This window comes from Pinus tabuliformis, chromosome 2_1 (genome assembly GCF_031772625.1).
Source record: "Pinus tabuliformis cultivar Carrire ecotype Pingquan chromosome 2_1, CPIR1, whole genome shotgun sequence".
Classification (NCBI taxonomy): Eukaryota; Viridiplantae; Streptophyta; class Pinopsida; order Pinales; family Pinaceae; genus Pinus; species Pinus tabuliformis.
The window spans coordinates 738,537,130-738,550,820 of record NC_142299.1 but is presented as its reverse complement, the minus strand read 5'-3'; the positions used below and the strand labels follow the sequence as shown (position 1 = coordinate 738,550,820).

General features: G+C 40.1%; 1 protein-coding gene across 1 annotated transcript in view; it reads right to left on the bottom strand.

Moving 5' to 3' along the window:
• The window catches only part of LOC149202700 (isoaspartyl peptidase/L-asparaginase 1-like), a 99,593-nt gene that overhangs the window by 31,271 nt on the left and 54,631 nt on the right, over positions 1-13,691 (bottom strand). The window contains exon 3 of the mRNA XM_089403211.1: positions 4,001-4,087. Within this exon, the coding sequence (XP_089259337.1) occupies positions 4,001-4,087 (87 nt within the window). The remainder of the gene's footprint in view (positions 1-4,000; positions 4,088-13,691) is intronic.

Genomic DNA, 13,691 nt, shown 5'->3' with positions numbered 1-13,691 from the left:
GAGATCAATGACTTCTCTTCCGAGGACTATATCTATCCTCCTTTCTTATACAAGGAATTGCGATGATCCAACCGATTAATTGATCTCCTTGCAAACACGAAGTCATTTAATCAAACTTGATTATAGAATGAAATATACTTACTTGACAAGTGAAGATGAATTCTTCTACTTGATCACGTTGATGATGGTTGAAGAAGATGTATTAGAGCTTCTTCTTGGATGATCTTCTTTCAAACGAAAGAGCCTTTCTTCTATAGAAAAGGGTTGCTCCTTTTAATGAGGATTTGTTGCTTCCTCGGAAGATCTTCTTCAAGGAGATAATCCTTGCTTGTTTTTATAATCTTAAAGATGACAATGCCTTCTCGCCTTTAGTATGCTTTGCCTTCTTTTGTAGTGTAGGTCAGAACTGCTCTAGGGTTTCAAATTTCTCGAGATGATGTGATCTTTGTTTTGGTCCTTTGAGCTACCTTACTTTGTAGACAACTTGATGAGGGTCTTCGTGGCCTTTTGATGATGACTATGGAAACAAAAGCTCTTGTTGTCGTAGACTGCTTGAGACTTGATCCTTGAATATCTCTTCTTGAAACTTGATCTTTGGATGTCTCTTTGCTGCCCTTCCTTTGACTTCAGTACCTTAGCTCTGATACCATGTTGAAGAATCTAGGGCAAATTAGGTTAGTAAGATTCTTCTTGCCATGATAACTATTTGTGAGGTATTTTAAATTTTTCTTATTAGCACAATCTTCTCTTGATATTATCAGAGTGTATCTACTTAGTTCATCAAATAGCTACCAAAACAAAAGAGACAAGAACACAAGATGTTGGATTTTTGCCAGGACCAAAACCTCCCACTCTCTGAGAGGAAAACCCACACGAAATTCTTCTTATAGAGATTCCAATTGACGAATACCAAGACCATGACCCTTGACCTATTAAACCACTTCAAGACCAAGACACCAATCCTCTTCATTGTCACCGCTAAGATCATCATCATTGCTGCAACACTGAGGTTATCACTACTGCATCACCGAGATCTTCATTACTGCTGCCATCACTGAGATCATTATTGTTGCAAAACAATTGCACCTTCATGGAGATCTTTTATCTTAACAACGAGTTCTTATACTGAGATATGTATATACATATAGGAGTGTCACATCTAGAGACACTGAGATCATGACCTTCCATGACTGTGTCTATATGTTTACTTCCATGCCAAGATATAGAGTGTCTGCCCAAGATCCTCCTCTTCACAAATATGTCGAGACTGTAAGATTGCTGCAGTGATCATCTAATGGTATCACAGAGACTGTGAGGAGGCTGAGACTGTAATCATTAAGACTGTGGTACCCATCCGAAGATCACAGAGATGTATGTCTGAATTCTGAGATTGCTAGTCTATAATTACATATTGTAATTACCCACCGAGGTTACAGAGGCATCCGAGTTCTGTACTCTACTGTACCCATCTGAAAATTACAGAGATGTTGGTCTATCCCCATCCAAATTACCGTACCCCTGTACTCATCCGAAATTCTGTACTTCCTGTACCCATCCAAAAATCATAGATAATTTGAGTTATGTTCTATACTTTTTCGCAGACACTAACTGGGTATTTATAGTGGTTTCGTCTCCATAATAAGCCGACTTGTATTCATCAAGAGATGTGTCATTTCAAGTGAGCCGACATGAATGTATTTAATTCATTTGTAGGCCGACTCCTTCAAGAGGGATTATGCTCATCTTTGGAGGGTTGTTAGACATTTCTATAGACTTGTATACATTGAACATAGGCTCAAGAAGAGCTTCTTCATATTGACTCTTTGACTTAATAATAAATCCTAAGGCTCTAAATGGGAGCCACTAACAAATAAACCTCTTGCTCATGAAGCCCATGCAGCAAGGCATACAAAATAATTTTATTCTTTTTATTTCATCATTTACAAAGATCATGTCATTATGAAGACCGAACCTAGTTACCCTTTCTTCAACAATATTTACCTAGCTTACACTTACATCACCTTGAGCCATATAACCTAGAATACCTTTTCGGTGATCATGTTGAATGGTGTTGTCATTGATGCCAATGTCATCTTTGAACGCTCTTAATATTCGTCTATGGATTGCAGTGATTGGAAGCTCCACTGGTCAAGAAACTCCGAAAGGATGCAAAGCTGTTGCGGTGCAGTCATGATGCCCCCCTTGTGATGAAGCTTTTGGATAAGAAGATCGTGAAATTGCAAGTGAGACCATCATCAATTGATAGTCCTCGTTGTGCCGATTCCAACGGTAGGTGGCACGCCTCATGGCTGAGGAGATATGCCTGATCAAAAACTGTGCCCCGAAAGCATGGTCAAGGTCCCCAAAGTAAGATGATGAAGGAAGCTTGATGTTTGGTTAATTAATGGCATCTATTCTCAAGAAAATTCAAATAGATTATGATGGGCTTATAATCCTTCACATGAGGTCTATCCTAGCCTAATTTGACTTTGAGAAAAGGGTTAATTAATTATGATATAATTAAAGGTTATGTCAGCCTAAGTAGTTGTTTGGTTTTGGCTCCAAATATTTCAAATTTCAAAATTTTAAATAAATGTAAGGTTGCCTCCATTAGAAGCTCACCCTTCATCTGTATCTCTAAAATAAAGGCTCAGATCCCCCACAAATTGTAAAAAAAAAATCAATCTATATACATCATTGATCTGAGGCCTTGAGTAGTCACAGATATCTTGAGCAGTAGGCCGGAGTTTTGAAGACATTCTGGGTTTTTAAATTTCATCTTTTTCAATGGGTCTTCGCTGGGAAATTTTCTGAGGGCATTCGGGCCTTCTGAAACAAATCTCTAAGGCAGCATGCCAGCAAGAGATTGCGTTTCGAGCCTATGTAAAGAATGAATGCATTGTATGAAAGTGTGGCGTGAGACTTCATCGTTGTGAGTTGTATGCAATTGCGTGGACACTACAAAACAATGAAGTCTGGATTGTGAAAGCATATGGGATGCTACTGTGTGAAAGCAGCGTGATGCATCAGTGACGATTTGTGAAGTTTGCGTTGTATTGTTGTTTCTGTCAGAGAGTCGTCACCACCGTTTGTCTTCAAAAAACTCGGAACAAATTCAAACCTAACTACAGTAAATGCTATAATATAGGGTCGATTATGGTTGAAAATGAAGCTTACACTATTTTCAACAATGCTGAGTTCCACCATGTCTTAGGAGCAACAAAAGTACAAAGCTGCTAACCCATATATTGCATACTTCGGATACAGGGGGGAGGTTTTGGATCAGGCATTTAACTTCGTGAAACAATGACGGACTTGTCCTTTGTGCATACAGTGCAAGGCACACCCTTACTGCTTGAATATGATTGTACTACATGCTACATGACATTATACACATTTATATATCCACTTGTTGAATGTCCATGTGTTATAGGTTTGAGGAAAACCAGTTGTCAGACAACATTAGATGCAATTATAGCATATAAAGAAGCCAAAAATACAAACCCGTGTGTATGTAATACCACTTGATAACACAGAGTAACACCAAACATCGCCAAGTATGTTGTATTGTGATTTGTGAACCATATAGACAAGTCAACATTTTGTAATAGGAATGACTTGTATCGATCAAAAATTTGTAACGTGTACTCCAGCATAATGTAAAGTTAAAATCCCTATTTTGACAACAAAATAAATTATTTTACTAATCAAGAAATTTTAAAAGCTAAGCATTGCTTAGGTAAAAAATCAAACAGAGAGCTAAATCATTGGTTCACAAGCACAAGGTTGGACCTCCAGATATATTTGATAGTACCTTTATAAATAAAACGAAAACTGAGAGCTGAAAGTAGTATACTTTGAGATTAAAATTGTGGCAAGGAGGACTATGTAGTGGATAATTGAGAAAATATCACTTATTTGCATGTATTAACGATTCCAAAAACAGTAAAAACGTCCATAAATGCATACACGTATAGCAGCTATAAGGAAAGAAATTGACCTGCACTGTATGAGTTGCTCTTGCTCGTCGCAGTCGTTCCACATTCTCTTCAGTAATAAAGTGCTTTGCATCAGTGGTATCAACACCCTAAAGTGCGATTTCGAATAATTATTAAAGAAAGAAAATAATCAATCTTCACTATTTGTACGAGTAAGAAAAGATGAACAATTTGTATCCCATATCAAAGTTACATGCAGAAGACTTCTTTGTTTTAGTATCCGTCTCAACCATGGGATTTTGACTTGATTTTTAGTGCATCACAATAATTACATGCAACCAGTCAATTGCACCTAATAGTAGATGATGACAACAAAAGATTGGTACCGAGGGAGCTTATTCATCACTCTATTGCAAAATAAATTTCCGTCCGCTTTCAGAAGACATGAAAAATGATTTTTTAATATTTTTGGAGAATTTTTTCTTGTATTTTTATATATCAGCGTAGATCTATATATAGATTTATCAAACATTGAAAGGGATCAAATCTCTTGAGGTGCAATTTTTTTTGAGTGCAAAATTTAATAAAAAGTTTGCACCTCAATAGATTTGATCCCTCTCTGAACTTGCTAGATCTGGAATTCAATGGAATGAAGCTGGTTTAATTATTAATAATTAATACTTATAATTACTAATTTTATTTTTTTATTTAATTTTTATTTTTATGTAATTTCATTGAGTCAAAATATTTAGATAACATAACATAACATAATATTATAATATCTCTCCCATATTAGGCTTGAAAGAGTTCAACCCAAAAATATAATAATATTAAATTATATATATATATATACTTATAAAATATTTTGATTTATAAATGAGATGATTTTCAAGCATGTGGTATTGATAAGCCATGGTATTGTAACAAAGCCTATTCACAACTTAATAATATCCATGGTAAAGTGGGGGTGAATATCCATGGTTAAAAATCTTGTTATATTGTAAGTATTAAGTTTTTATGTGCTTATTAATGAAATTTAAATATGGTTACAAAATTATTATTTTAATTTATATGGTAAAATGGATCTTAATTTATAGCTACTATTTATATCTTATATATTTTAATGTGATAAGGGGTTTAGATATATCTTGAAAGTAATTAAACGTTTTTTGCTTTTAGATTTAATTAAAAAAATGTTATAAAATTAAGTTCAAATAAAATATTTTGATTGCAAAATGAAAGATGTTTTTAGGCATGTAGTATTGATGAGCCATTGTATTGGCCCATGGTATTGTAACAAAGCCTATTTACAAGTTAATAATATCTATGATAAATTGGGAGTGAATATCCATGGTTAAAAATATTATTATATTGTAAGTTTATTGTAAGTATTAAAGTTTTTATGTACTTATTAATTAAATTTAAATATAGTTACAAAATCCTATTTTAATTTATGAGGTAACATGGATCTTAACTTATAACAAATTGAATTTTATTATGTTTATTACTTTTAATTCTTTATGGACACCCATTCTAGACTCTAAATTACTTTTAACTTTTTATTATTATTTAAATGTTTACAAATCTTTTGTCTTATAAAATGAAGGATATTTAAAAATGTTTACTTTCTTATATTACACTTACACATCTCTCCTCTATTAAAAACTCTCTCATCACAATAATCTATGCTAAACTTAGAAATGCCCATAAAAATCCCTAAAATTGTAACCAAAAAAAATATTTGACCGAAAAAATAACACTTTCGTGTCATTTCTTAGGCACTTAAATTACATTTTCCTTTATGATTTAGTCCTCGCAGCAACAAGGGTACCACATAACTAGTACCTAATAGTAATTAGAACACGTGTTAGGCAAATTCTTGGTTTACTTTAATTCAAAATATCAAGTGAACTTCTAATGCACCTTAGCATCTCTAAAGGCATCTTAATTATCACAATAAAGTTATTCCTGGGCACTTAACAATCCAAACAACTTTCTTATCATTCGAGCAAGGGTCACAGTTTTCTCCAAAATTGGTGCCTAATATATGATGCGCCATACAAATGCATAGGATAATCGAGAATGCTAAAAATAGTTCTACGAGAAACCCTACACTATAAATTTACTTTTTTTCTTAGCCATAAAAGATATGGTACATATCTGAGTCCTGAAAGCTAAGAATCTATTAATTTTTCCTAGCGATAAAAGATACGGTACATATCTGAGTCCTATAAGCTAAGAATCTATTAATTTTAAGTACTTTATCATGAACATATTGGTTCACAAAAGTTATTCTCAGGTTGCTTTGCAAGATACAATATAAAAGAGATAGATAAAACTGAGTATATTTTGCTATGAGAAATTAGCTTTAGCTTAGTCTAGTGAATCATTTTATTTATCACCAGTCAAGAGAGTTCTGAGAAAAATCAAATATCCTTTCATTGTAAAAGAGGTTTGTATCTCAAGAGATTTGATCATTTTCGTGCTTGTTAAATCTCAGTGAAAATAGATCTAAGTTGGTATTAATATTAATCTTTTGATATTAATATTAGATGTTCTTTTACATGGTATGATAACAAAATTAATATTTTCAAATATTACAACTTTGATGTGAAAGTATTTTAATATATCCATACAATATGGTTTTTCCTTTTAAAGAATCATTTTATAAATATCTAATTAAAATAAATGTTAAAAGATTTTGGAATAGGATTTTTGATTCTTTGTGTTGAATTCTATCGTATTTTTTTTTTTATCTATATAGTTATTTTCATTTATTTTTTTTGGGCCAACATTTTTTTTTTAATTGGAGACTGACATACTTACACATCGCCTACATATTAGGTTGTAGAATGCGCCTTTCGGCGCAACAACCTTTTTCAATGTTGTCTTGTTACTAATAAATTCTACTCAAATAAAATATTCATGATGAGTTAACCAATACTCATCATGCTATTTAAACTAGTACAGGCAATATACTAAGCCCAAGAAAGTTTGTATTCATCAAAACAGTACACAAAGGCATCTTGAAACCTATCTACACTTCTTTTACATGGTTTTGAAATTAGAAATTGTAATGTTCCTAACTAGGAAAAACAGTGATATGCAAAGCAAAAACAAATTCAACACCAGAAAATTGAAACAATCAACAAACACCCATATGAACACCATAAGTAAGAACCAGCTGAGCCATTTTATTAATTCTCTTGGAGCAAGTACAATAGTGTGGAAGAAGTGCACCTGGGCTTGCCTAGATGGCAAGCATGACAAAACCCAGGTGATCAAACAACAGCCCAAATGCTACACAACTATTGCTCCAAAGATGCTCTGTGCTACCCAGAAATCTGCACTGTCTGCTGGAAAGGAACTGTTGGAAACCCCACCTCCGGTGCTCAGAAAATTCTGCAAAATTAGCCTCAAGCTCCTCAACCAAAACCCAGAAAGGGTTTGGCCTAGTTCTGACCCCTGAAATTCGGCCTCCAAAGACCACGTCCTCCTCCAAGTGCTGGGAAATACAGCCTGCCTGTAGCTCGCTGGAAAAGCCCTCCAAATCACTCCCAAAGGTTGAGATGCTCCCCTCCAAGGTTTCCCTTACTTCTCCCGGCAATCTCCAACTCTCTAACTCATTCCCCAAGCTCCCACATGTGCCCAGTGAAAGCTCTCTGCGCAGGCCCAGGAAGCTGCAAATCGAACTGCCCACTAGCAGCAATTTCCTGCTCTGAAACTCCCCAAAATGTTGATCCTCCACTGAAGCTCCAATACCAAAATTCCCCCGGCAAATGCTGCTCGAAAGATCCCCAAAACAATCCATGTGTGTTCCATCCTGCGTCCTCTAGAAACATGCACTAGCTGAGCCAAAGACTGAAAGATGTGCTCTGAAATTCCTCCAGCTCTCCTCCAAGGTAGTACGATTTGCCTTCCTAGGGTGGCACTTGAAGTCCCCCGAAGAAAGGTTGATGTTCCATGCTTGGAAAACTCGATGCCAAATAGCTAGTAACCCGGCTAAGCAGCTCGAACAACAAAATGAGTTTGATAGACAAATGACCCTTTGAGTAGTTGAGCTCCTCCTATTTATAATTTCGTGGGCCTTCCTCCCTGCGTGGACCCCTCTTCCTAGCCTTTCGATTTCCCCTCCAAGGCCATTCAAATTCCACACTTGGCCAAGTGCGTTTTTCCCATGTGGGTGGCCCCCACATTCCACTAACAAAATAATTCGGCCTCTTTCTCTCCTAAATCCTTAAGTCAAAATTGGATGGCTTCCAAAGTCACCAAAAATTATTCAAAATTGTGGGAGCTTAAACCTATGACAAAATAATTTAGGAAGGGACATTACAGAAATTTCAAAAACTAACATCTCCTTGAAGCTGTTGGCAACCTTCCTAACATTTAAAAAGGCAGTCCTTATATACTTGCGATGGTGGATAGTCAGAGACACTTATCTTGTGGTGTATTGGAATTGTTTCTACAACTATAAAAGTTCCTCAGTCTCCTCTCTCGAGAAAACATAAAGTTTCTTCCTTGTAAGATGATTCACAGGGAGCAGGTTTATGTTGTAGTATTCCTTGTGTTGATGCTTAAATTGAAATTCAAATCAGCAACGAGAAAAATGCTCCTACAGGGCTAGTCAGAAGGACAATGGAGATGTCATGTCCCTTCCTAAATTAATTTGGAACAAGACTAATTATTGCATTTTGGGGCCAATTTTGGAGATAGTGGAGACCATTCGATTTTATTAGGAGATTATACTAGGGAAAAGTTATTTTTGTTGTGGTTAAATTACACATGCAGGCTACCCACACGAGGGAAATACACACTCCATAGTTCAATTTGCATGGAGGTGGTTAAGTGAGGGCCCACGATGGAGGTAAAATTGGAGGGAAAAGTGTTCCACGAAATCTATATAAGGAAGGCAGCTCTCCTCATTTCATTCATCTTTTTGGTATATCAATTTCTCTTTGGTTGCTCAAGCTGCTTAACCGAGACACTGGCTATTTAGCACAAGTTCTTTAGGCGGGGAGCTCACTCTTTCTTCGGGGGACTTCGATGGCCACCCTAGGAAGGTTTTCTACATTTCTTCAGGAGGAGGACCTCATTGTGATTTCCAGCAGTGGCATTCACTTCCAGGTGGTGCATATCACTAGAGGACACAGTGAAGAGGAGGCTGAGTTTGTTGGTGGTGCCTTGCATTGGAGTTTGGGTGTGAGATTTTCTAGAGAGGAGGCTAGGGAGGATTGTCGGCAGTTGGGAGAGTTTTGGAGCTGGTTATGCTTATTGCTTTGCAGTGTGACTTTCGCACTACCTAGGCCAGTGAGAGACAACACTAGGAGATCATTGGTGGGTAGAGTATCAGTCCAGAGGCTGAGCTTTGCCGTAGAGGTTAGAGGAAATACTTGGAGTGGTGTTTGCTTCCCTTTCTAAGCTTGGAGGAGGATTTCGTGGCCATTCCTTAAAGGTCATATTCTTGGAGCAGTTTGGAGGGCGTAGGCCATAGAGGAGGCCAAATTTGGGATGTTGGATTCAAGCCAAACCGTTTCTGGGTTTTCCCGGGTTTTGGCCAAGGAGCATAGGGCTGAATTCTCATCATTTTTTGAGCACCAAAGATGGGGGTTCTTGCAGTTCCTTTCTAGCCAACAGTGTAGTCACTGGGAGACAGCGCAGAGCATTAGAGGAGCAGTGATCTTTCCAGCATTGAGATTATTGTTTGACACTTGGGTTCTGTCAACTTTCCCTTGAGGCAAGCCCAGGTGCATTTTCCATCCTATTGTACTTGCTCCATTCCATTAATAAAATGGCTCAGTTGGTTCTCATTTCTGATGTTTATTGAGTGTTCGCTGATCATTTTATTTTTTTGTGTATAAATCGTATTTTCCTTTGCATATCCCTGTTTGTTTAAGTTTGGAACATTACAGTGGTATTAGAGCATGATCTTGGCCCAGTTGTGGGTAACCAGTAAGATCATGAGAGATTTGGGCATGTATGCACAGTTACGGGTTACACCATACACCACCCATGGCTCAAGGGAGATTTAGTATGCAGGAATTCTGGGGTGGAATCAGTTGGAACAACGAGAGGTTGGCTCAGTTGAGGAAGGTGTCAAACTAGATCCATCCTTGTCCTTACAGCAGAGACACTAGAGGTGCACAAGCCGTGGGAGTACAACCACCTACACCATGTGGGGAAAGCCGACAGAATCTGGGCACTAGATCTCCTGAAAAGGAGCAAACAAGACAGGGACAGTGAGAGGGTGAAACCCGGGGGCGCTTTTGCTGGTGGAGACCTGGCTATAGATATCAAGAGCCTGAGGAGGAGGTTGAACATGATGCTGAGAGCACATCGATCTACCCGGTGTGGCGCAGGAGTCACCATTATTCAAGACCTCTTTGATAGCCCCAGTTGACACCTTGGTGGAGAGGATAGAGCCTACACACATAGAGCCATCTGTTGAGGAGGAGCCACCCATGGATGAGATGTTGATAGTTGTTGAGGTATCCAAAGTTGTGACTGAGTCTGCAGGTGATAGATACCCATGGCAATTTCATCAGTTCCAGGTCGGCCTTCTAGCATTGAGAGAGAAGGTCACCACAGTACGAGAGGCCATTCTACAGCAAAACGAGGAGCTAGAGGGCATGAGAGTGGTTTTTGCCGAGTCAACAGCCAAATTGACTTGCGTTGGGGAACAGTTAGATTCCCTAATGGTACCACTAGAGTGCACTTTAGAGCATCAGAGCAGCCCTCTTCAGACATACATGGAGGGGGCTTGTAGCGTCAGTGGTTTGCCTCTGCAAATTGGAGAAAGAGAGGCAGAGCCACTTAGACATATTTTATGTGTTGACCAGGCCGATGAGATGAGGCGACATGAGCGGTGCAGGTTGCAGCATTCGCCAAATGGAGGGCTTGTCCTACGTATGAGAGTTCATACATTCAATCCCTCTCTTGGGGTTGGATGGCGAGAGATTTTGAGTTGGTACTTGGTGCAGTGGGCTATGGAGATGCTAGTGGACCGACATGAAGCTCAGCGGGAGATTTCATGCATTGGGGATACCGGAAGCCCAGACTGGCATTGGGATCCCTGTGGGACTACCTATCATTCCCCGAATATACGGTTGACTACGACCATGATGGTGTAGTTGGCCTAGCAATTGAGCACACACATTCGCTAGGGGAGTTTTTGCCTACCAACAGCCAACTAGTTTGTGGGCAGACTCCTTGGGTTGTCTTGGTATGACAGTTGTGCATGGGATCACACGACGATCATCATACTCTCGCAAGAGTTTGTCGGAGGAGGTGGCACCAATAGGCCACTAGACAATGCCTTGTATGGAGTTGGGGATTCCTCACATTTGTGTGGGGCACGGAGGACATGGAGGAGCAGAGCAGTGGTGGAATCGTCATTGGTACTGAGGGAGATTCACTTCTTGGGTCTCTCGGGGAGGATTTGGAGGGGAGATCCACTCATCAGAGAATATGGTGGTGGAGGTGATGATATAGGTCAGGTGTAGGCCGACGCATATGGACACAGCTTTAGGCCATCACATCCAGGGATGGGTAGGAGCATCTAGTGTGGAGCAGTGGTCTGCAAATGGGCATGGAGACGCATGGGGGTGTGTCATAGTATGTTCGACTGTGTTGTGGAGTGAGAGTGCCTCACATCAAATTGAGTACATGCGGGGAGTGACAGGTGCAGTGCCACAGGTGGGACACAGGACGGTACAGGATGGTATAGTCGTAGCCGGGAGTATCCAATGGTATACCAGGATAGGTTTCGGCATATAGTGGCATGTAGAGGAGTGCAGCCATACTAGGTGGTATGCATTGGCAGATGATGCGATGCGACAGGCGCTTGGAGCGTTGCCTCCCAAGAGACTTATGGGCAGGGGCACTATGTGTACCATTAGATGCAGCCCACCTAGGATCGATGAGGACATTGTCGAGCATCTGGGGACACCATGTTTAGTGGAGACAGGGCTTCGAGGGGGTTATCAGTAGATCCGAGATAGAGAGGAGATCATCTGTAGGATTACTCTTAAGCATTTCAGCGGACTCTTGATCATACCCATCCTTCTCCGGTGTTGTTTACAGTTGCAGAGTGTTTGTTTGTTGCCCCTAGACACTCTCCATTCAGGCAACAGGGCTTGGGAGGCTCATCCTAGGCAGTTGGATGAGACACCTCATGAGCCGAGAGGAGACTCTCCGATTGAGACACTTGGTAGGTGCACGAGTTGACGAATACAAGCGTAGGTATGACATGGTTGATTGTCAAGGTAGCAAATGTTCCACCCCTAGGCTCACACTTGGGAAGGTGACCGAGAGGGAGTTACATGGTGCTTTTTCAGTTGGACAGCTCAAGGCGTTAGGTGAACAAGAGGTGCGAAGGACGACAGTCCTTGTTGGCAGGATGATGCCTAGGCTTCCGGCCATACCTGGGCAAACCATTAGGAGCTGGGATATCAGATCTCACTGTGTGATTTGGCAGGTACAGAACAGCTGGATATTTGCGGCAGAGGTTCCTGATGCTCAAAGGGGTCCCAACAGCTAGCAACATAACACGGCAGCAGGTAGAGAGGATTTGGGGTTGTGGACCTCTAGTATGGTTATGGGATCCAGGGATCTAGTGGATTGGTGGGATACTCCACTCCTTAGTGAGCTTGGTCAAAATAACAAGCAAACTGATTCATTCACAGGCAGACATATGGGGAGTCACCAAAGCCCTCATCACTGGGTGAGGCAAATTGTTGCTCAGGATTAAGGCTAGCCATGGGGCAATAGGCATTGGCACTATTGAGGCGCTTTGGCAGGTTGGGCCTAACCTCAATCATCACATAGATTGTGGCCAAGAATTATGCGAGAGGAGGTTATGGTACGAGCGTGCTAGACAATTAGTGATGACCAGGGTGTCACGGGGTCAACAAGATAGTTTCTTGCTACGTTGGGCAGGGAGGCCTAGCATCACATTACTTAGCGGTTCAGCGACCCATAGGGGTGAGCTGGTCTCTACAAGAGAGGGTCATCCAGATTTTCCACCGGGTTTCCGTGATTCGCTGATGGCATAAGAGGCTTCATCAACATGGCAGGATGGCCAACAACAGGATTTCAGGAGGAGCTCATGCATGAGAGGTTTCATTTGCATGGGGATTGAGTTGCATCTTCAAGGGCCCACAATCAAAGTGCATGGGGTGGACTATTTGGTAGGGCAACTTCATAAGGATTTGGGCAGAGTTTTACATCGTTAGGATGCTCTACTTATTGGCAGTAGACAAAGGGGTTCTAATGCCCCTATCTGGCAAGATAGTGAGTGGAGCAAGCGGGGCTCCACGTTGATCAGGTTGGATTGGGATCCTCGTATCAAGGGACTCCTCCTCTATAAGATAGTATAGTGATCAGGGACAATCCAATGGCATATTTGGGACCCTCGTGAAGTTTCCAATGACAGTGGGGATCCACTGTCAGAGAGGGCGCTTGTTCAGGCACTGCTTGAGGACAAGCAATTTTTGGTGCACTGGAGGAGCTTGCCAGATGAGGATGCTACTTGGGAGGGTGAGCACATACTTGTGCATCCAGCATTGAAGTTGCTTGGGGACAACCAACATTTGGGAGGGGAGGACTATCATGTCCCTTACTAAATTAATTTGGAACAAGACTAATTATTGCATTTTGGGGCCAATTTTGGAGATAGTGGGGCCCATTTGATTTTATTAGGAGATTATACTAGGTTAAAGTTATTTTTGTCGTGGTTAAATTACACATGGGGGCTAC